Raw genomic sequence first — 21547 nt, 5'->3', positions numbered from 1 at the left:
CGCCAGAGATTTGGTCCCCCATATGGGAAACTCTGGATCTGGATCAGTACTGCAAGCAATCTCCCAATTTGGGCTAAAGGAAGATGATTCAACAGAGGGCGCTATCAGAAGACAGAATCTCTTACCACACCAGTGTCCTAGGAAAAACTGTCCCACATAGATCTTGTCCTCCATGAGGGAAACTAACGAGGGCTGAAGGAGGATGTTTCAAAAGAAGGGGCTATCAGAAGAAGTTTGTACAGTTAGCCTGAACGTCTGACGTCACACTTCCAGGCTCGTGAATAACGCCAGAGACCGGCCTAAAAATTGCAAAACCGGCGTGTAGTTTAACCTTTGACCTCGGTCATTTCACATAGAGATGCGCTGTCAACTTCTATTGCGGCCGTGTTGACTGCAGTGACTATTTGTATTTGGGCATTTATGTCACTGCACGTTTATCGAACAATGATTGTATCCAATGAAATCAATGGATCTGACAGCGAGGACCTGTAGCGGATAAATACAGGGGCTCGGTCTAGTACACAGTTTGCTTAATGAAGGACAGAACAGGCTGCCACACCGGCACCACGGCCATTGCTGTGGGTGCCGTGAGTTATTCCAATGCCTGCTGCAGGGTTGTGAATGGTGACACAACTGTGGTCGTGTCCGAATTGACGACTTTGGCTACAGCTACGGCTAGATCAGCGCGTCTGTCAGTGTTGAAGAATAGCAGACACGCATGCCCTAGCCGTAGCTGTAGCCGAAGTCGCCAATTCGGACACCGCCTGAGTTCAGAACGTTATAGCTGTGTTACTTTGCAGATGCATTTGAAAATGTGTAGTTGATGACATTGGATGGTCAGACAGTAAGAGGATTAACTGTGTACTGTGTAAATGTAGATGCAATTGCCACATTGAAGGCTGACATAGTTTATCTATTGATATTCAAAACCACAGTAGATGATGTTGAATGGTCAGACAGTAGGAGGGTTGACAGTGTACTGTGTAGATGCAATTGCCACATTGAAGGCTGACATAGTTTATCTATTGATACTCAAAACCACAGTGGATGATATTGAATGGTCAGACAGTAGGAGGGTTGACTGTGTGCTGTGTTTTAATGAGCATGCCATGAGTTGTGCATTCCTTAAAAGCAAGTCATGGACACCAACAAGTTAATCAATCACAGTAGCAAATTAATGGTTAATAGGTAAACAGTGGTTAGCGTAATACCGCTTCCAGGTTAAACTGCCTTGCAAGTATGGGAAGCTTGAGATGATTACAAGGCGAGTTTTTGATGGTAAGTTGTCAGCCAGATGGGTTAGTAATTAATAAGCAACACCAATCCATGCAATGGTCATCTAAGTCTAGTGCCCTGTAGTCCCTGTTAGATCATGATATTGTCTAGTCCAGTGCGTAACCGGCCCCAGACTGTTTTTCAACTCTTGACAAAGTTTGAGATAAAAAAAATGAAATGCTGTGCGTTTCCAAAAAGCTCTATTTGCCGAAACACGTGTGAATAAAGATGTACGTATTCACTTTTTTTGTCACGCAAACCTGAAAGCCAAGGCAAGTTTATGACTTTTATTACACACAGCACATCCAGCGTGTGCGAGTCTAACGCCCGACACAGAACGGATCAACCACAGGACTATTTGTAATATCCCTTATATTTGGATATTTTGGAATACACTTCCAGGGGTTATGATTGAGCAAGTCATGCTGGGAAAAACGTCGCGGCGAGATCGATCACCCCAGGTTGGGGGTCGGGTAACACGAAAAGTGATGTACACCGCTGTACATCACCTTGATCGTTCCCAGTGTTGGTCGATTTCCAGCGCTGTTTACGAAACACCCGGGGGTTCGACGGAACATTAAGGGATTGTTTCTTGTTCGTCTGCTCATTAAACAATGAGTAGTCCGTCGTAATAATGTTTGAAGATGACAACAGAACTTCGAGAAGAGGAATATTAATGTTACCAAGGTATAACAAAACAATTGTTGCACGCTGTGATTGGTGTACATGGGTTTTGTACACCTTTGCCTCGTGTTCCATTTTCCCCTTCAGGTGTACAAAACGCCATGGACCCTGTCACAGCGTGCAACAATTGTATAGTGTTGTATAGCCAGCATACATCATGAGATTCATGCAGTGTAAGATGGATTGGTGTAGTGTAGAATTCAGAGAGAGAAAAGTCATTCTGTGCATGATAATGAGAGACGTGTTCTTGTACTGATCAAATCACACAAACATAAAGATGACTAGAATGCATGATCAAGTTTGGATTGGCCAGTTGAAATGAATTTCTCCCCTCCCCCTCCCCCCTCCCCCCCCCCCCCCCCCCCCGAGATGTATTTGATGTGATTGCTCCCCCTTAAGTGTACCTCACTGTTCAATGGCAAGTATCGAGGAACGGCTATGGTGGCCCGTCCCTTCTTGATTGGCGAAGAACCGGCCTTGCGTCCATCCTGTAATAGGGAGGGTGAGGGGGAAGGGGGGGCAGGGAATAAATGGGGGAAGGGACCGAGGGAAGGGTGGGAGTTTGGTTAACATCTAAGTTAGAATTAATGATGATATTTTGGTGTTTGTTTGTTTGTTTTCTATAAGCTCACATGCCAACATGCACAGTCATTGATAATGCAAGATGAAGCCTGCGTTTTTTAAAAGTTTTTTTTTAAAATTTAAGCAACAGAAAAGAAAAAAAAGATTGCTTCACACACGGGTTAAAAACCCTGAGAGGGTTGTGGAAAGCGTATCAAAGAATTAATAAGTATCCCCTCCCCCTCCCCCACCACACACTTAGATATCATTATTTGAAGGAGTTTCATACAACTCCAAAATATCCCCAGTACCCCTCCAGACAACGGGGGGGGGGGGGGGGGAATGGTGGGGGGGAACGGGGAGGGGGGCGAATTTACAGAACTGTAGATTTTTTTTTCCTGTTGAGTGTGGCGTGCTGCAGAATAAGAGTGTGTTATATAAAAATGAATTTTAAAGTACCCTCGCTGTGTATGTAACGTGTTTTTTTCGTATCGAATCTCTGTGCATTAAAAAAAGATTCATCATTGGCGTAAAGATGGCCGACTTTACACCTTGTGAAGTCAGGTGGGAACGCTGTATGAGTGTAAGGTATTCTTCACCCTATATAGAATGGCTTTATTTTCTGTGCCATTTTTTGCATGCTAAAAAAATTAACTCAAGCCAAACAGGTGTGCCAGGTGTGCAACTTGCAGCCACACCTTGTTGCACATAATCAGTGACTGGGGGGTGGGTGCGGGAAGATGGAGAAGAGGGGCTACCTCGTTAGAATATTGACGCATAGTGGCCACCGTGGCCCGACCTCGTCTCATTGCCTGCTCCCTTTCTAACGGCCTGAGCCTGTTGAGTGTGGCGTGCTGCAGATATAAGAGTGTGTTATATAAAGCCCTGGTCAAGCAATGAAAGGCAAAGTGTGTTTGGTTTTTTTTTAGTCATGCCAAGAGACCATGCAGAGATTGCTGAGGGCGGTTTGTGCAGAACTTTTTGTCGGAGTCAAGCTGCAAAAAGTGAATTCCCTATTAATAACCATTTTTAAAGGGTATAATGTACTTTTTGTAGGACAAAAAAAACACAATGTCCACAGATTTACATTAAACTTACACAGTTTGAGGACAATGATGGTAGAAAGCTTGAAGAGCCTTTGAGGAAGACTATGTCAGGGTCAAAATGTCAGGCCGTACATAGTATAAAATAACATGTCAAAACTTTACTGCAAAATATGGTTGAATTTTTGAGGTATCGTCGATAACGATAACAATGCCAAGAGAACGCATTCTATTGGTTGAATTAGCACGTGCGTATGCTGTGTGGAGCAATTCAACCAATAGAACGCGTTCTCTTTGTGTTGTGTCGTGATCGTTATCGTTCTCGTTATCGCTGCAGTGGGACCGAGCCTTTACTCTCATAATCAAATTTCAGAGCATACAAATCTTTCAACAAAACCACCTGTGGAATTTTTCTCAAGAAGCTTTACACTACCAGAAGCTGCTGTAGGCTTCTAACCAAAAGATTGTTTTGCCATTAATTTTAAGAGTGATTAACAAACATATACCTTCCCTTTGAACATCTGAGCAGCATTTGATATGATTTGGATTTCAAAGAAACCAGACCTACACCGAACACTCAGATCAAATCCTTGACATTTTTTTGTCTTCTACAATGAAAGCTTTTTCCGTTTGAATCCGATTAAAAAAAAACTGTTAGGTTTTAACATAAATAAGTAAAAACCTCCCAGCATTTTAAAGATTTGTTTCAGAATCAAGGACTTTTATTTTCACGGGGGAAGATGATTGGTCGAGCAAAATACGAGACAAGCAATGCAGTATATCACATATACATGCATTATGTGCTGCTACAACATGTACCTATGTAACAAGTCGAAATGATGCAATGTTAACATGACCCAATTTCATACAGCTGCTTAACGACAGAGTGTGTGCTTACTGTGCGATTTCTATTTCATAGCGCTGCTAACCATATAAGCACACTAAGAGGCATGCTAACCTTCCATTGCTTACTGCACAAAAATGACCGACGTCACAATGCAAATCCATGGTGAACGCGCAAGATGGCATCCTTATTTTCTTGCTAACCTGTGAAACACGCTTGCACCTTAGCAATTTTTTCTGCCATACAGTAAGCACGGAAATTTGCTTACCATTAAGCAGCGCTATGGAATTTGGGTTTGGTTAACATGGTTAAGGGTTAGCACACTGGAGATACAATGTACTATACAACAGAATCACAGTTTGAAAGGTGAAATCTGGACTATTCCATTTCATACAAGGGGGAAAAGAAAAAGCCAGATTTCACTGAGTGATTTTCTCCTCTGACATTGCATGAACCAAAATGCATTCAATAATTTTGTTTATATAACTCACACAGAGATCCTTGTTATTTGAAATTTGTTCACATTAACAGCACAAACTGAGACACAAAGTCATCCACTTCGGCCACATTCTAACAAATCTATGAAAAACAAATTCTAAACAACGTGGACAACTCCATGTAGACACCAACAATGTTAGCTGTGACAGGACCTTTCACTCGTTTGGACAAACCGGTGAGAACGTCTGTAGTGTAAATGCAAAGCGCAAAGCTTCCAATAATAACCCATATTGGACTCCAATATTGAATTTGGAAGTTTGCAACAATCAAATTACAAGGATCCTAGTGTATGGTATTGATAAATTTAATAAATATTGTAATTATTTCTGGTGCACCATGTATCAATCTTGGAAGAAATGTTGGCTCTAAAAAGAGCCTTTTGGATTGTCCTCTCAACACTCAAAATATATGTGCAATTACATGGTATTATTCAATTTCAATCATGGCCATTTGTTTTGTCTTTTCCCTTGCCATTTTCATCCTTATTATAAAATTTATTTTGTTAATCTCATTCATCAAATAACCCCTACTTAATCACAAAAAATAAATGTGTGAGGTAATTTAAAGTTGCCCTGGAAGTTTAAGGGTATAGCCCAAAATCCCGCAAAATTGAAAGGAAACAAAAGCCGAACAAACAAACAAACAAACAACCCAACATACAAAAAATGCTAATCTACAAAAATTATAGAACATAAAGAGGTGCATTTTCATCCAACATTAAGTTTCTGCTAAATATTGATATAAGTATTTGTTTTTTAAGAGACCTTCACTTTTGAACATTGCATCTCACATGAATCCATCGGATATTTTCTAAATTACATGTATGAGGGGTTTGACTTTTTCCTGAATGCAAACCACAGTCAAACCAAAATTAATAGTCTTTATCCTTGTACAAATTTACCATCTATTACATCGTTGCAGTACCCGCTGCCAAAACATAGGATTCAAACATTCGAACTGCCTCTAGCTACCGGGCAACTTCGGTAGTCTAGTTGGTATGACACTGCTCTAGAATTGCAAGGGTCGTGGGTTCAAACTGCCTCTAGCTACCGGGCAACCTCGGTAGTCTAGTTGGTATGACACTGCTCTAGAATTGCAAGGGTTGTGGGTTCGAACTGCCTCTAGCTACCGGGCAACCTCGGTAGTCTAGTTGGTATGACACTGCTCTAGAATTGCAAGGGTTGTGGGTTCGAACTGCCTCTAGCTACCAGGCAACCTCGGTAGTCTAGTTGGTAAGACACTGCTCTAGAATTGCAAGGGTCGTGGGTTCGAACTGCCTCTAGCTACCGGGCAACCTCGGTAGTCTAGTTGGTATGACACTGCTCTAGAATTGCAAGGGTTGTGGGTTCGAACTGCCTCTAGCTACCGGGCAACCTCGGTAGTCTAGTTGTTAAGACACTGCTCTAGAATTGCAAGGGTCGTGGGTTCGAACTGCCTCTAGCTACCGGGCAACCTCGGTAGTCTAGTTGGTAAGACACTGCTCTAGAATTGCAAGGGTTGTGGGTTCGAACTGCCTCTAGCTACCAGGCAACCTCGGTAGTCTAGTTGGTAAGACACTGCTCTAGAATTGCAAGGGTTGTGGGTTCGAACTGCCTCTAGCTACCAGGCAACCTCGGTAGTCTAGTTGGTAAGACACTGCTCTAGAATTGCAAGGGTCGTGGGTTCGAACTGCCTCTAGCTACCGGGCAACCTCGGTAGTCTAGTTGGTAAGACACTGCTCTAGAATTGCAAGGGTTGTGGGTTCGAACTGCCTCTAGCTACCAGGCAACCTCGGTAGTCTAGTTGGTAAGACACTGCTCTAGAATTGCAAGGGTCGTGGGTTCGAACTGCCTCTAGCTACCGGGCAACCTCGGTAGTCTAGTTGGTATGACACTGCTCTAGAATTGCAAGGGTTGTGGGTTCGAACTGCCTCTAGCTACCAGGCGACCTCGGTAGTCTAGTTGGTAAGACACTGCTCTCGAATTGCAAGGGTTGTGGGTTCAAACTGCCTCTAGCTACCGGGCAACCTCGGTAGTCTAGTTGGTATGACACTGCTCTAGAATTGCAAGGGTTGTGGGTTCGAACTGCCTCTAGCTACCAGGCGACCTCGGTAGTCTAGTTGGTAAGACACTGCTCTAGAATTGCAAGGGTTGTGGGTTCAAACTGCCTCTAGCTACCGGGCAACCTCGGTAGTCTAGTTGGTATGACACTGCTCTAGAATTGCAAGGGTTGTGGGTTCGAACTGCCTTTAGCTACCGGGCAACCTCGGTAGTCTAGTTGGTATGACACTGCTCTAGAATTGCAAGGGTTGTGGGTTCGAACTGCCTCTAGCTACCGGGCAACCCCACTAGTCTAGTTGGTAAGACAACTCTAGAATTGCAATGGTCGTGGGTTCAAACTGCCTCTAGCTACCGGGCAACCTCGGTAGTCTAGTTGGTAAGACACTGCTCTAGAATTGCAAGGGTCGTGGGTTCAAACTGCCTCTAGCTACCGGGCAACTTCGGTAGTCTAGTTGGTAAGACACTGCTCTAGAATTGCAAAGGTCTTGGTTTTCGAATCCCACCCAAGTAAGTATACCTGTGAAATTGTTCACAGGACTCGGGAAAGTACGGAGTATACAGTGCTAACACACATTGGTGTATAGAAATATATAAACAAATTAAAAAGTTGAAACACTTTATCCTGATGAAAATTTAACATCTAAAACCAGTGAGTTTCCCTTGATTAATTAAAAGGCTGCTTGAAGGCTGTATCATAAACTTGGGTGTGATCCCTGGCAACACGGCAGTTAACAGTGTGATCCCTGGCAACACGGCAGTTAATGTGATCCCTGGCAACACGGCAGTTAACAGTTGTATGACTTCTGACCATGGCACCCCCCCCCCAAAAAAAAAAATAATAAAACCAGTGTATCATGCAAGAAATAAATATATTCCATGGTGCAATACAGAGAGTAGCCCAGGCTATGTTTTCATTAAACCACCAAGCGAGGGCAGTGCATCATTCAATAGACCTTTTTGCAAATACACATTGCCCAATCGCTAACTGTTGAATGAGGTGCATGCTGGTCTAGCTACGGATCAAATTAATTTGATCCCTAGCTAGACCAGAATGCACCTAATTCCAAGCCTAACGCGCGCGCCCGAGTATTTGCGATAAGGTCTATGGACCTTTCATTTGCAACGAAAAAAAAAAATTCCAAAACATGTGTCTATAAACATATTAATCATTTGCTCCTCTTTTTGCTATGATTGAACATGTTTTTGTTTGTACTTGTTTTTGCCTCTGAAGAAGATTCGTTTTGGATCGAAAGACAAGGCTTTGACCCTACTTATTTTATATAAAGGGCCTTGATGTAAATCCTTGGAACACTGATATTTCTGGGGACACTCGTAAGGCAGTGCAAGAAATGGCAGTTGCGGATTCGTCTTTGGCTAGACAGCAGCTTCATCAAGTATAGGACATCCTTTGCAACTACATGTACCTTATACCCCATCACACCGAACTCGTTCTCAGGATATTAATGTGCGCTGCAAGGAGGGAGCGAGCGGGGGATTGCGTTAGTTTAGTAACAATGTGAAAAACAATGTCTTGCACCAAGTCTTTCTTTTTTTCAGAGCGTAGTGAGAACCCGATCAGTGCGATGGGAGTATTAGCAATAATCAAAGCTATAGTCAAAGCCGCTAATTCAAACACGGCCAATTAACAAGACATTACAGACAAATGGCAATCTTGAATGCAAATAGAACTTTTGTTTTCATTACAGGTGAAATACATCACCGGCTTATTGACACTTTTTCGCTGAATTTGGTAACCAAAAGAAAGGTCCGTCATACTCAAGCATGCAGCAAGCACCTGACTGACATAGTACCTACCCCATACATGTTACCTACCACAAACCACTTGCGGTACTGTCAGATATAACAAACCCAAACAGCTATATTTTTAATCTGTTTTCTAATTCAAATACAAGTTTTTCTGGGTTCTTTTCAGAGATAGGTTTTGTGATTGATGTGTTTTCCAAAGAGTCTTTATGAAAATGAGACAACATTCAAAGTCTCTAAAGGTTAATTTGAAATGATTTAGATGTCACTGTGTTTGATATTGTATAAGTACAATCGTTTTTAAAATCCAAAGAGGTTTGAAGATGTCACATTTAAAATATATTGTCTGCATACAATTTCAAGTCTATTCCTGAATTTTAAGTCCATTCCTGAATTTTGATGATATTAAATCATAATGCCATTAAATTTGACTGGTGCGAAAATTCTGATTGGAACTAACGACCCTTAATTCTCAGATGGCGTTATGTTTCAAATTTTGCTCTGAAAGAGTATACAATTTGTATATTCTGTCGGCCATTATGGGAGTAAAAACGTACACATAGGAGTTGACCCTAGTTTTAGCACAATGAACGCATTCGCCCCCAAAATCTTAATAGTGTCAACTAAATGATGTTTTTGTGCAGTCAAAAAATTCAAGAAAACTCAAGGCCAAGGAAGGAAAAACTACATACAATAACAAAATAAATTGCAGTTTCTGTGTAGATATTAAAACATTGCAAAGAAGGGTGGTTGCAACATTGGTTTGGCGCAGGGAAGACGCACTAAAATTAATGAAAAGCAGCTGTGAAAAAGTGGGTATTGAGGGACTCTTTGAACTTATGAATAAAAGACATATTACCATTACTGATACTAACTTGTGTTTTCAAGTTTTCTATTGCACTAGAAAATCAGGTGAGATGTCGCAAACCTGAATTTTGTGAAAGGTATTTTCAAATAACCTTACAACAAGCACAACTTCAAGTAAATAAAGCTATCAATTTTGAAATCATGCCGCCACCCATGTTGTGACCACCCTTTTGAAAAGAAAAAAACTTCAGAAAGATCATCAATTTACAAAATCAAAAAATTGTTGGTAAGAAAAAAAGAAAATGTATGAAAGTTGGAGACTTGTTTACAACCAACTAAAAACAGTGTCCGGGAATATTGAAAGAGTAGGAACAAAACAACGCAGAATGTCAGGTCATGACCGATGCAAAAGCAACCTGTAACATCAAATATACAAGACATACAGGCAAACAAATTCTCAAACTTGGACGAGAGACTTTGCCAGGTGCTTCTGTTCTTCTGTGCTTCGGGTCTGAGTTTCTCAACAGATGGATTGCAATACGCATCATCAACCGCCATCTTTGATGTACACTTTATTAACAAGGGAAAGTGCACGTGTGTACGCGCTGCGCGTGCACGTGTTCCTTGTTAATACATCAAAGATGACGGTCGATGACACGTATTGCATTGCATCTATAAACAGGCCTGTGAGTGGACCCTTAAAAAAAGAGCTTAAACACTTCATGATGTAACAATGATCGTGTAACGTCGGGTGAGCGCACGTTACGCATTTTCGCTGGTCCAAGTAACTTATATTTCAGATTATTTAAGTCGTACGTGATAATTGGCAAGCTTATATAAGGCATGCCAAGCATATATAAGGAATGAGAAGAAAAATTCTGGGGAAAAAATATACAAAATTGGCCTGATCAATAACAAAGCGGATATCCACTTTTAAGCGGAGATTTCACAGGCCTGCAATAGAGATAAACACAGCACTAGAAGCTGATACCATTAAGTCAACTCAATATATGTACATGTACTGTTGTGATTTTTTGTGTCCGTGAGAAAAGAAGAACTAATAAATGATAAGAAAACGACTTACTTGAGACGGTGACACTTGTGAGTTAGTCTCGGTGATGCCATCAAGATAGAATTTACTTGTACCTGCTGGTTCTTCAGAAATGGATGAGGTCTTCCCACTTTTTCGCATTAAAAGAAAAATTCCAAAATGAATGACAAAAGAGCTCAGTTTGTGTTTGATTTGTTTTCCCTTCAGACTTGCAGGAAACTCCATCCCAGAGCCCCAAGGGAGGTTTCAAAAGAATTATACAAACTACCCACCAATGCTCTCCATTTCATAGTCACCATAAAATGTTAGAAAGTTTAATGAGGAATAAACAGAAAATTTGTCTAAAAAGAAAAGCAAAAATAAAATATTTTTTTTTATCAAAACAAGGATGCGGCCTCACAAAAGGGTAAAGGGAGGGGCAATCAACTGATATTCTTTTATTTATTTGGCCTAATGATATTTCTTTCACTTGGCAGCCACCTTTGAAAGCAATAACAAATTAAAAACAAAAAGGCCCTCATCCTCCTCTTGTTGGAAAAACCCAGACGATCAACTGGTATTTTGTTTTATTTGTCCTTATCATTATGTTATAATTTTGTTGTAAACTATACACTCGGCACCCTGTCTACCCGTATTATGTATCCTCAATGAAGCAAACATTGAGACCAAAGCCCTATTTCAAGGCTCTGCTTACCATTCGCAAAAAGTCAGCGCTTACGGAAGCAGAAAATTGAGCGCTTTACGTGAAGCATATTACACGGTGAACTTTTGCTTGTGCGCATGCGCACTCCACGATTCTAGGCATTCTTTACTGACACACCTAGTGCAGACATTCGACGCTTGCACATCAAGTGATCAGAAGCGAAGAATTCGGCGGTAAACAGAGCCATGAAAATGGGCCCAGGTCAACTCACCTTGAGGAAGATTTTGGTTGTCCTACTACAGTTGTTCGTTTGTACGTGAATATACCGGAGGCTGTATTGGTTCTTGATTTACCCGTAGGGGTGGTCGGGTTAGACCCAACTCTTGCATTAACCGGCGTCTGCAGATAAATGTGCACAACTTGCATAAGAATCAGTTAACACAGCCCTCAGGAAACAGCGGAGACCTCATTTAAGAATCAGTTAACACAGCCCTCAGGAAACAGCGGAGACCTCATTTACACCCTGGGCCAATGTCATAAACAGGCCTGGCGCCGGTTTCACAAAGCAATAAAATCCATCGTAAGACAAGTTGTCCATATTATCACAGTGATTTGTATTGTGACATCACACTTTACTTAGCAACTACGATTGATTTGCAGTTACGATCATCATTAGCTCTCTGTGAAATCTGCCCTACTTGACGGAGGCAAAGAAGGCGATTGCCTTCATGCCCCCTGATCATCGAGGAGAATTTGTCTTGGTGCCCTTGCCCATTCAAAAACGAAGCCTACAAGGCCTGCGAAGAGCTGCTTAAGCACATAATGAGGCTCAGCACAACAAATTCTGCTTACCGGACTCCAGTTACCAGCCAAAATACAATGTCACATGTACCATTTATGACTGTTATCCTGCTCATTTCTGCTAAGCAGAAAATAGATAAAAGCAGTATTTTTCTTCTTAAGTAACTCTACAAGATTTGTTAATACTACTTTAAAAACCATTTTGCTGACCTTTCCAAGGCCAAACAAATCGGAAATCAGACTAAACTAGGAAGATTATCTTGCCTGTGGTTGTCAATCAAACATTGGGGTGGGGAGAGGGGGGTTGACAGGAAAGGAAAATACAGCGAGGGTTGTGGTGAACTCACCAGACCGAAGTATCTCCGTAGCTCTACCAGCTTAGTGGCCAAGTTCTTCTGGAAATCTGCGAGGTCGTCAGGGCAGAGACGTTCATGAAGGTCCACTCCCTCTTTCAGTATTTTCAGCTGCAATCAATCAAGAAACAGGTCAATAAGATCCTTTAATGCTGATCATCAAGATTTGTTCTTATTTCAAAAATTGTTCTTATTTCGGGTCTGGGTACTTTTTCTAAGACACAAAACTCAATGTCCACAGATTTACATTACACTCACACAGTTTGAAGATAATGATAGTAGACAGCTTCCCTGTTGTAGGTTTTGAAAAATGAGTAAAACAATGTCATGAAAATTACTTTTGTCTCAGTGTTCATGAGACGAAAATTATTTTAGCATGTAAAAACGTATTTTCATGACATTGTTTTACTAATTTCTCAAAAACTATAGCACCTCAGCAAGTAATATTTTAAGGTACGCTTTCTACTACCATTATCTTCAACAGTGTTATTTAATGTAAATCTGTGGACATTGTGTTTTGTGTTACAAAAAGTATCCTAATCCTTTAAGCAGTGTAGTATCCCAATTTCTAAACACAAAACTAAGTTTCATGTTATTTCTGTTGACATTTTTACTAGTAAGATATGATTATAGAAATGAATAACATTGGCAATGTCTGAACGTTTTGTGGTGAGATTATACAGATTTACACTTGTGGATGTCTTGGAGAGGCTGAAATCTTACCTGGTCCATAAGAAGCTTCTCAAGGTTGAGGCAGAGCTCACCGTCTTCAGGATGGGCTTTCTTGTACTCCGGGCTCAAGAAGGCCTAATTAAAGAAAAACATGAAATAATTCTTGTTTTGAAAGCACTTTGCACTAATGCTAAAAGTAGAAGCTAAAGCACCCAGATCTCAGACAAATGTGTTAAGCCGTGTTCGCATTAGACTTAAAATGGGTACCTTACCGCCGCAAATTGTTAACTTAATACCGATATTAAGTAAAAGTGCTAACAGCCAGTAATTTACCGGGGTGGTAGGTTTATTTTCAGGGAACTTTCTGCAGAATCAGGGAGAGTTGGACGCTCTGTTACACTGAAATATGAAAGCAAGCAACTTTCATTAAGACTCAATGTGCCTTATTTTTTTTCTGCGTAAGGGCGCTCTCAAACATATTTGTATCACTTCCGGGGGTACATTCATTCATTCCCAAAGCAGTTATTAAAGACTGGAATACATTACCAACACAGACATCAAATCCATCACGGACAATCAGACTTTTAATGGCACCGTTACAGTCCACCTCTAAAGCAACTTAAAACTTACTCGCAGCTAAGAGCTAAGCTGCGAAGGACGCGGCTACAACGTGTTCGAGAAGCAGGCATGCAAGAGCGCCTTTGGCTGCCAGCCACATCAACCCATTATGACCACATAGCACAGCAAGAGATCGAAAGTGTTTTATTATTCCCGAGGGAGGAAAACCAGATGGTCTGAAAAACCCTTGTGGCACAGCAGAGAACCAACGCACAACTCAACTCACATATGGCCCTGGCTGGGAATCGAACCGGGGTCACCTTGGTGAGAGGTGAGCGCTTAAACAGCGCCATAATCATGTAGACATGCTCTAGGGCGCTGAACATTGCATTATGGACAAATTAACAAAATATGAAACGGAATAAAAACTTCGAGAGTAAAAATTCTTCAAAACATTCAACCAGTTAGTTAAAAAAACTCAAAATATAGAATGACTGAAATAGTAAAATGCTACTACAGTGTATTATATGGTGTGTGTGCAGTTATTATGAATTTCACAATAATAATAATAATAATAATAATAATATTCATTTTGTTTTTTACCCATCTACATGTACACCGATGTGTATTAGTACTGTATACACAGGCATATTAATCGGGTGGGATTCGAAACCAACGACCTTTGCAATTCTAAAGGCCGGTTTATAGTCGGTCGCGCGATGGTCGCGCGACGGAAGACTTGCGCGCAATCCTAAGACTGAGGCCTAAAAACCATGTCTTTTTATGATCGCGCGTCAAGATTTCCGACGCCCGACCATCGCGCGACTGACTATAACTCGGCCTTAAAGCAGTGTTTTGGGTATTTTTTTTTCCACAGAACTCGTGTAAGTACTGAGTATACAGTGCAAACACACATTGGTGTATATGGGTAAAAACCAAAATGAATATTCTTTTTCCCAAATGCAAATTTAACATCTATAAAATAATAATAATATTAATTATAATAGCAACTGCATTTCTGAGGTGCCTAAAACCTCCAAAAGAAAGTCTCTGAGCGTTCAGAGAAACCAACAACGGGTACTTACAATCTTATATTTCTTGGGTCCGCCCAACAACGGGTACTTACAATCTTATATTTCTTGGGTCCGCCCAACAACGGGTACTTACAATCTTATATTTCTTGGGTCCGCCCAACAACGGGTACTTACAATCTTATATTTCTTGGGTCCGCCCTGTACAGCAGCATCAATGGTCCCCTGTAGGATCATACTGAGTGGGTTGATGTTACGGTCAGGGTTAGCGTACATCTCAGCGATCATGCTCCGGATTACTTTATTCTTGCTCTCCATCACACCCACAGCATTCTGGATCGGCGTAATCTCAACCTGTATCCCGCCACAAATTAACGAGACAACAAAACTCCAATGAGATAGTAACACTTAAAGGCAGTGGACACAATTTTTTATTTTTATTTTTATTATTATTATTTTTGTTATGCAAGTCGCCATACACACAAGGCCTGAAGGCCACTTAAAGGTGTGAGCAACAATTATTTTTGTCAAGAGGCCGTTGCCACCTACTCCTAGGGCTGGAACAGGGTTACCCCTTTTACAGTCCATACGGTAATTACTCAAAATAATTATTAGCACAAAGCCTTACTTGGCATGCTTGGTGACGAGTAATGGGGAGAGGTTGATAGTATAGCACATCGTGAGAAACGGCTCCCTCTGTAGTAATGTAGTTTTCGAGAAAGAAGTAAGTTTCCACGAATTTGATTTCGAGACCTCAGATTTAGAATTTGAGGTCTCGAAATCATTCATCTAAAAGCACACATTTTCATGTGACAATGGTGTTTTTTTCTTTCATTATTATCTCAACACTTAACGACCAATTGAGCTCAATTTTTCACAGGTTTGTTATTTTTTGCATATGCTGAGATACGCCAAGTGAGAAGACTGGTCTTTGACAATTACCAATAGTGTCCAGTGTCTTTAAAGGAACATTATAAACAGGATTAGTAAGAAAACAAAATCGTGAAGATCACAGATTTACATCAAACTTACACGGTTTAATAACGATAATAGTATAAAACATTCCTTGAAACATTTCTGCCTGAAATGTCATATTTGATGAGAAATAAATAATTTAACGTTGCGTTTGGAGTTTATCGCTCAGTGAGCGTTTTATTCATTTTTTTGTTTGCATCAATCTCATGCAAAATGTGTAATCGGTTTTTTTTTCCAATATTTTCTCGTGACCCAGATGGCCGATCGATCTCAAACTTATACAGGTTTTTCAGTTTATGTACAGTATATGGTGGCTACATGAAGTACATTCAATCTCACCCACTGTGGTTTGGAATGATAAACCATGCCAACCAATATGTTGTCATGTGGTGAAAGCATCGACACAGTGCATAGTTAACCCTCCTACTGTCTAACCATTCAATATCATCCACTGTAGTTTTCAATGCTAGATAAACTATGCCAGCCTGCAATATGATACAATGTGGTGACTGGATCTTCTTAGTGCACAGTCAACCCTCCTACTGTCTGACCATTCAATATCATCCACTGTGGTTTTCTATGCTAGATAAACTATGCCAGCCTGCAATATGATACAATGTGGTGACTGAATCTTCTTAGTGCACAGTCAACCCTCCTACTGTCTAACCATTCAATATCATCCACTGTGGTTTTCTATGCTAGATAAACTATGCTAGCCTGCAATATGATACAATGTGGTGACTGGATCTTCTCAGTACACAGTCAACCCTCCTACTGTCTGACCATTCAATATCATCCACTGTGCTTTTCTATGCTAGATAAACTATGCCAGCCTGCAATATGATACAATGTGGTGACTGGATCTTCTCAGTAAACAGTCAACCCTCCTACTGTCTGACCATTCAATATCATCCACTGTGGTTTTCTATGCTAGATAAACTACATTATGCCAGCCTGCAATATGATACAATGTGGTGACTGGATCTTCTCAGTGCACAGTCAACCCTCCTACTGTCTAACCATTCAATATCATCCACTGTGGTTTTCTATGCTAGATAAACTACATTATGCCAGCCTGCAATATGATACAATGTGGTGACTGGATCTTCTCAGTGCACAGTCAACCCTCCTACTGTCTAACCATTCAATATCATCCACTGTAGTTTTCAATGCTAGATAAACTATGCCAGCCTGCAATATGATACAATGTGGTGACTGGATCTTCTCAGTCCTCAAAAAAGCAACTGTTCCTTTACCCAGCTTAGTTTAACTCCCAAATTTGCTTTTCGGTAAGCATTTTATGAAAGTCATTCTTATACTCACCGTTTCTGTGCTGATAACGTCAGCCCATCTGAGTAGACTTGGAAACGTATTCTCAATCTTTAATGTCGTCTGCTCAACCCACAGAGTCTGAAAATTTAATAAATAAATAAAAATAACAAGAAATCACAAGAAACCACTGGGTAAATGTCTTTAATTTTGAGGGCGGACAGAGAAAAAAACAAACAAGAGTAGGATACGTGCGCATGTGCAGGCAGGACACACCATGCTACTTTAGTGCAGTTTGGCGCAATGCCGATAATGATGCTATGATTGCGTGGGTGGTGAAATGTTTGTCGTGTATTTTGAGCAAAAGTGACATCATTAGTGCGGAGTGCTATTAATGACCTTGTAGACCTTTCTTCTGTTGATAAACAAACCGCCTTGGTTGGCATGGACGATTGAATGTTAAAAAAAACACTCAATCGTATTAACAGATGTTTAAACCAAGTTTTTTTTACATTTTCTGCGGACAATCAATTAAATAAAATACCTCACATAGTTAATAGCTGTTTTGTTTTCAACAAAATCAACACAATGTTTGAATATTTGTGTACATTGTTACAAACAGTAGTGATCTATTTTTAGGCTTTCCATAGTTTTCCAACCTGGGGGGGGGGGGGGAACTTGGGCTGTGACAGTGCAAAAAAAAGGGCTACATGTATAGCACTGAGCCGACAAAATGGTCCTCATGATCTCCCGACTCTTACCTTAAATTCATTATTGGGGTCTTTCTCGCCCTTGTTGAAGGGCCGATCAAACTTAAACTTGGAGATTTTGTGGCTATCGTAGTAGCTGCTGATCTGTATGGGAACTTTCATGCCTTTGAAGTTATCGTCGGTCGGAACAGTCTCTAGCGCTCTGATCTGGATGTCTGTTATTATTTTTGAGTTAAAGACAGAAACAGAAAGACACGGCACAAGAAAGTATATGCGGTATATGCATTTTAGTGAAGAACTGTTTTGTTGATTGTGTTAAGATAATTGGTTCTGAAGTAGATGATATAGTGTAGTTTAAATTGAAAGCTTCCAGCCTTGGGATTGAGAAAGACATTTATGTTGCTGCTGTGTACATTTGCCCGGAGTCGTCGAAACGAAACGCAGCCATGAACCTACAAGGTGCTACAGCGCATCAGCCACAGCCAGGAACACCAGGGCGAACCCCTTCTCTTTTCGATAAGTGCACTGGGTTCTTTTACATGCGTTACACAACACATGGGACCAACGGCTTAACGTCCCATCCGAAGGACGAAGCAATGGTTATGTGTCTTGCTTAAGGACACAAGTGTCTTGGCTGGGGATTCGAACCCACACTCTGCTGATCAGAAACACCAGAGTTTGAATTCGGTGCTCTTAACCGCTCTTAAGTTAACCACAAAAAGTCTAAAAGTGTACATCCTTTTTAATGAGTGGGTGTGTTTTCATTGAATTCTTTGGGTCATTAAACTTAATGGATGAGCAGGCAGACAGCAGTACTATTGCATGATCAAATAATTCTACTGTTTGAATAAAGGAATTACATGGAGAAAACAGGTGTGAGTTGCTCAAGGAAAAGGATGTTTTATTTTAGCCACTCTCTATTTAGCTTCTTCTGGAGCTTTCCAGGAATGATTGGTGACAAAGCATTTTTTGCAAGTTTGATTCAGCCATGGTTCAGCGCCGTTTTCCTATTTCATGGCTCAAAATAAGCATAAATTTAAAATAAGTTTTTGTAAAACACATTTACAAGGTTTCAAAGGATACACTGAGTGTTGTCTCGGAGGTCAGCGCTGAACGGAGGGTCCACCTTGATCCACTTCTTGGCTCGAGGGAAGTCCGCCTGCAGCTGGTTCTGAATGGTGCTAAGCTGGTCAAACGGCCGGCCGCGGTAAATCCAAGATTTGCTCTAGGAGGAAAAGACAAAAGAAGGAGGTAGATAAAGTGTTTTAACAAAAAATTATTTGGACAAGCTAATAGATTGACGGAAGAGCTTGGCAATGATTTAGGTACCCCCTTATACACTTGAATATAGGTGGTCAATTATCACCAGGACCCAATTACATAGAGCTGTTTACAGAAAATATTGCTTAACAGTTTTCTGCTAAGCAGAAATGAGCAGGATACCAGTCACAAATTGTTCATGTGACATGGTAGTACGGCTGGTAACTTTATCCTGGTAGGCACAATTTTATTGTGCTTAGCTACTTGTTGGGCTAAAGCAAGTGGGTCAAATGACCAACCATGGTAAATCCAGGCTTTGCTCGAGAAGGACGAGATAACAGAGGGAGACGGATGAGCAGTTTTGGTTTTGATTGATGGACAAGCGTGGAAGTGATACGCGTACCCTCTAACTAAACTTCAATCTTACTGACAATTTCTTAAAAGCTTTTAAGCAGAAATTACTGTTAAGCAAATTTCTTTGCTAAGCAAAAAATCAGTTGGGCACCAGGTGCGAGTGTGAGCTTTATGGAAATTTTGGGCTGGTAAACAGTTTCTGTTAAGCAAGATTTGTCTGTGCTTAGCAATTAGTTTTTGTTGCTTTAAAACGGCTTTATGAAATTAGGCCCAGGCCACTTGTCACCAGCCAAGACGTTGTTTGTGCAGGGCAGATTAAACAGGCTCCGCTTATAACACACACTTATCATTTTGAAATGGCATCAAATAACAATTTTTTTTATTATTAAGTTTTATAAACTGTTAAAACTCAGACACAGATCAAAAACTTTGCAAATGTTATCAGCCAGGAATACTGGTAGTGATTTGAAAAGAGTGAGAGAGAAGTAATGGGTATTACTTCAATACCTTCAGTGGGAAGTTTCCGTAGAACATGATCCTGAAGTAGGTGGGTGGCTGTCGCTGTTTCTTCAGAATGTTGTCATAGAACGACGCCTGAGTTTGCTGTGGACACAAAGAGATAAATAGATACAGTATATATCTGGTCAGATTAAAATTTTCTTTGAGAAGTTAAATGTTTTATATTTTTGTTTAACCCTTTTACTGTTGGATATAAAGCACTGAATACCCGGTAGTTCTATTACAACAAACCTACAGGCAAATCATTCGGCTGGGATTTGAACCTATGACCTTTGCATTGCCGATTTCACGAAACACTAGGATTAATCCTATCTCGAGTTAGGACGAGTAACCCGTCCTAACTAAGAATGGGTTCAATGCGTCCTACACCTTTGGATACGGAACTGAACCCGTCCTAAGTCCTAAGATTAATCCTAAGTTAATAGGAAGAGTTGGTGAAATCGATGGCAGCTGTCTTACCACTACAAATTATAATTGTTAACCCCCGCAAATTGACATCAATTAATTAATAGGATTCAAACTGCCTGTAGCCACTGGGCTATCTCGATGGTCTAGTGGTAAGACATCTGCTCTAGCAATGCAAAGGTTTTGGGTTCGAATCCCATGAGAGTGATTCGCTTGTTGACTTTTTTCACAGAAAGTACTGTTCATTCATTCATTCAGTCGATGCGGAGTATACAGTATTAAGCTGTTTCGTAGCGAAGCGCAGCGAAACAGCTCTTGTTTTTGTTAAATTTATTTTTTATTTTTAGCTGTTTCGTAGCGAAGCGCAGCGAAACAGCTCTGGTTTTTGTTAAAGTTTTTTTTATTATTATTTATTTATTTTTTATTTTTTTTATTTGTCTGTTTCAGTACTCGCAATATTTTGCATAGTTCCCAAAGAGCAATTGCAATGAAACTTTCAGGGATTGAAGGTTATGGAGCAATAATGATCCTAAAGCAAGGATGTCATGATGACGTTATCACTGTTCACGTGACGTCATCTTACAGGTGTTTTATGTTAAATGTTTGAAAATCTATATCAAATCAGCCAAAAGAGACCATAGGTTTCTGTTTGCGGGATTGGGTAGGGATAAATTAGGTCTTCATTTTGTTTTGTGTGCGTGACCTCACATGACCTCTACTTCCGGTCGTAATGGTCCAAAAACGGAAGTGCCCTGTAACTCAAAAGTGGTGAAAGTTATGAAGTTGCTTTCCAAGGACATATCCATATCACTCCTAGTAGACCATATTTGAATACTGTTTCACTCGAGATCCTGTGAGCATTTCTTACCAGAATGCGGCTGTTTTTCTCATAGTCAAAGAGTTTTCCCTCGTACTGTGTCGTCAGTTCCTTGCAAAGAGGGATTCCAAACTCCCACATCTGAAATAAAAGTACCCAATTACAAAATGGTCAAAATCTATTTCAAAAAAACAAGGCAGTGGACACTATTGTATTTACTTAAAATAATTGTTATCATAAAACCTTTCTTGATAACAAGTAATGGGGAGAGGTTGATAGTATAAAACATTGTGAGAAACGGCTCCCTCTGAAGTGACGCAGTTTTCGAGAAAGAAGTAATATTCCACAAATTTGATTTCCAGAAGTTTAGAATTTGAGGTCACAAAATCAAGCATCTGAAAGCACGCAACTTCATATGACCAGGGTGGTTTTTGTTCATTATTATCTCACAAATTAAATCTGAAAATATTGTTTAAAAACTTCTTTTTTTTGAGGTTCACACTTCTGTTGTGTCCATTTGTGAATGCTGCAGCCAGAGATGAAGCTGGAGTATCCGCTGGCAACTCGCTAAATAAGGATGGATTCAACATTATTGATCAAAAATACTGTAATAG

The 21547-nt window shown here is 40.5% G+C and overlaps 1 protein-coding gene across 5 annotated transcripts in view; it reads right to left on the bottom strand.

Annotated features, from left to right (window-relative positions):
- The window catches only part of LOC117306046 (dedicator of cytokinesis protein 3-like), a 100317-nt gene that overhangs the window by 11637 nt on the left and 67133 nt on the right, over positions 1 to 21547 (bottom strand). For 4 of the 5 annotated variants that reach the window (XM_033790877.1, XM_033790879.1, XM_033790878.1 and 1 more), the window contains 11 exons: positions 20985 to 21074; positions 19700 to 19795; positions 18662 to 18803; positions 17630 to 17793; positions 16923 to 17009; positions 14802 to 14978; positions 13087 to 13170; positions 12358 to 12474; positions 11481 to 11608; positions 10600 to 10696; positions 2364 to 2447 (listed from right to left, as the gene is read on the bottom strand). In XM_033790877.1, coding sequence (XP_033646768.1) covers positions 2364 to 2447; positions 10600 to 10696; positions 11481 to 11608; positions 12358 to 12474; positions 13087 to 13170; positions 14802 to 14978; positions 16923 to 17009; positions 17630 to 17793; positions 18662 to 18803; positions 19700 to 19795; positions 20985 to 21074 — 1266 coding nt within the window. The remainder of the gene's footprint in view (positions 1 to 2363; positions 2448 to 10599; positions 10697 to 11480; positions 11609 to 12357; positions 12475 to 13086; positions 13171 to 14801; positions 14979 to 16922; positions 17010 to 17629; positions 17794 to 18661; positions 18804 to 19699; positions 19796 to 20984; positions 21075 to 21547) is intronic. The other variant, XM_033790881.1, reaches the window with a different exon arrangement.

The sequence above is a fragment of the Asterias rubens genome, chromosome 2, assembly GCF_902459465.1.
Source record: "Asterias rubens chromosome 2, eAstRub1.3, whole genome shotgun sequence".
NCBI lineage: Eukaryota > Metazoa > Echinodermata > Asteroidea > Forcipulatida > Asteriidae > Asterias > Asterias rubens.
Note: the sequence above shows the minus strand (reverse complement) of the source record. Positions and strands in the feature narration are given on the sequence as shown.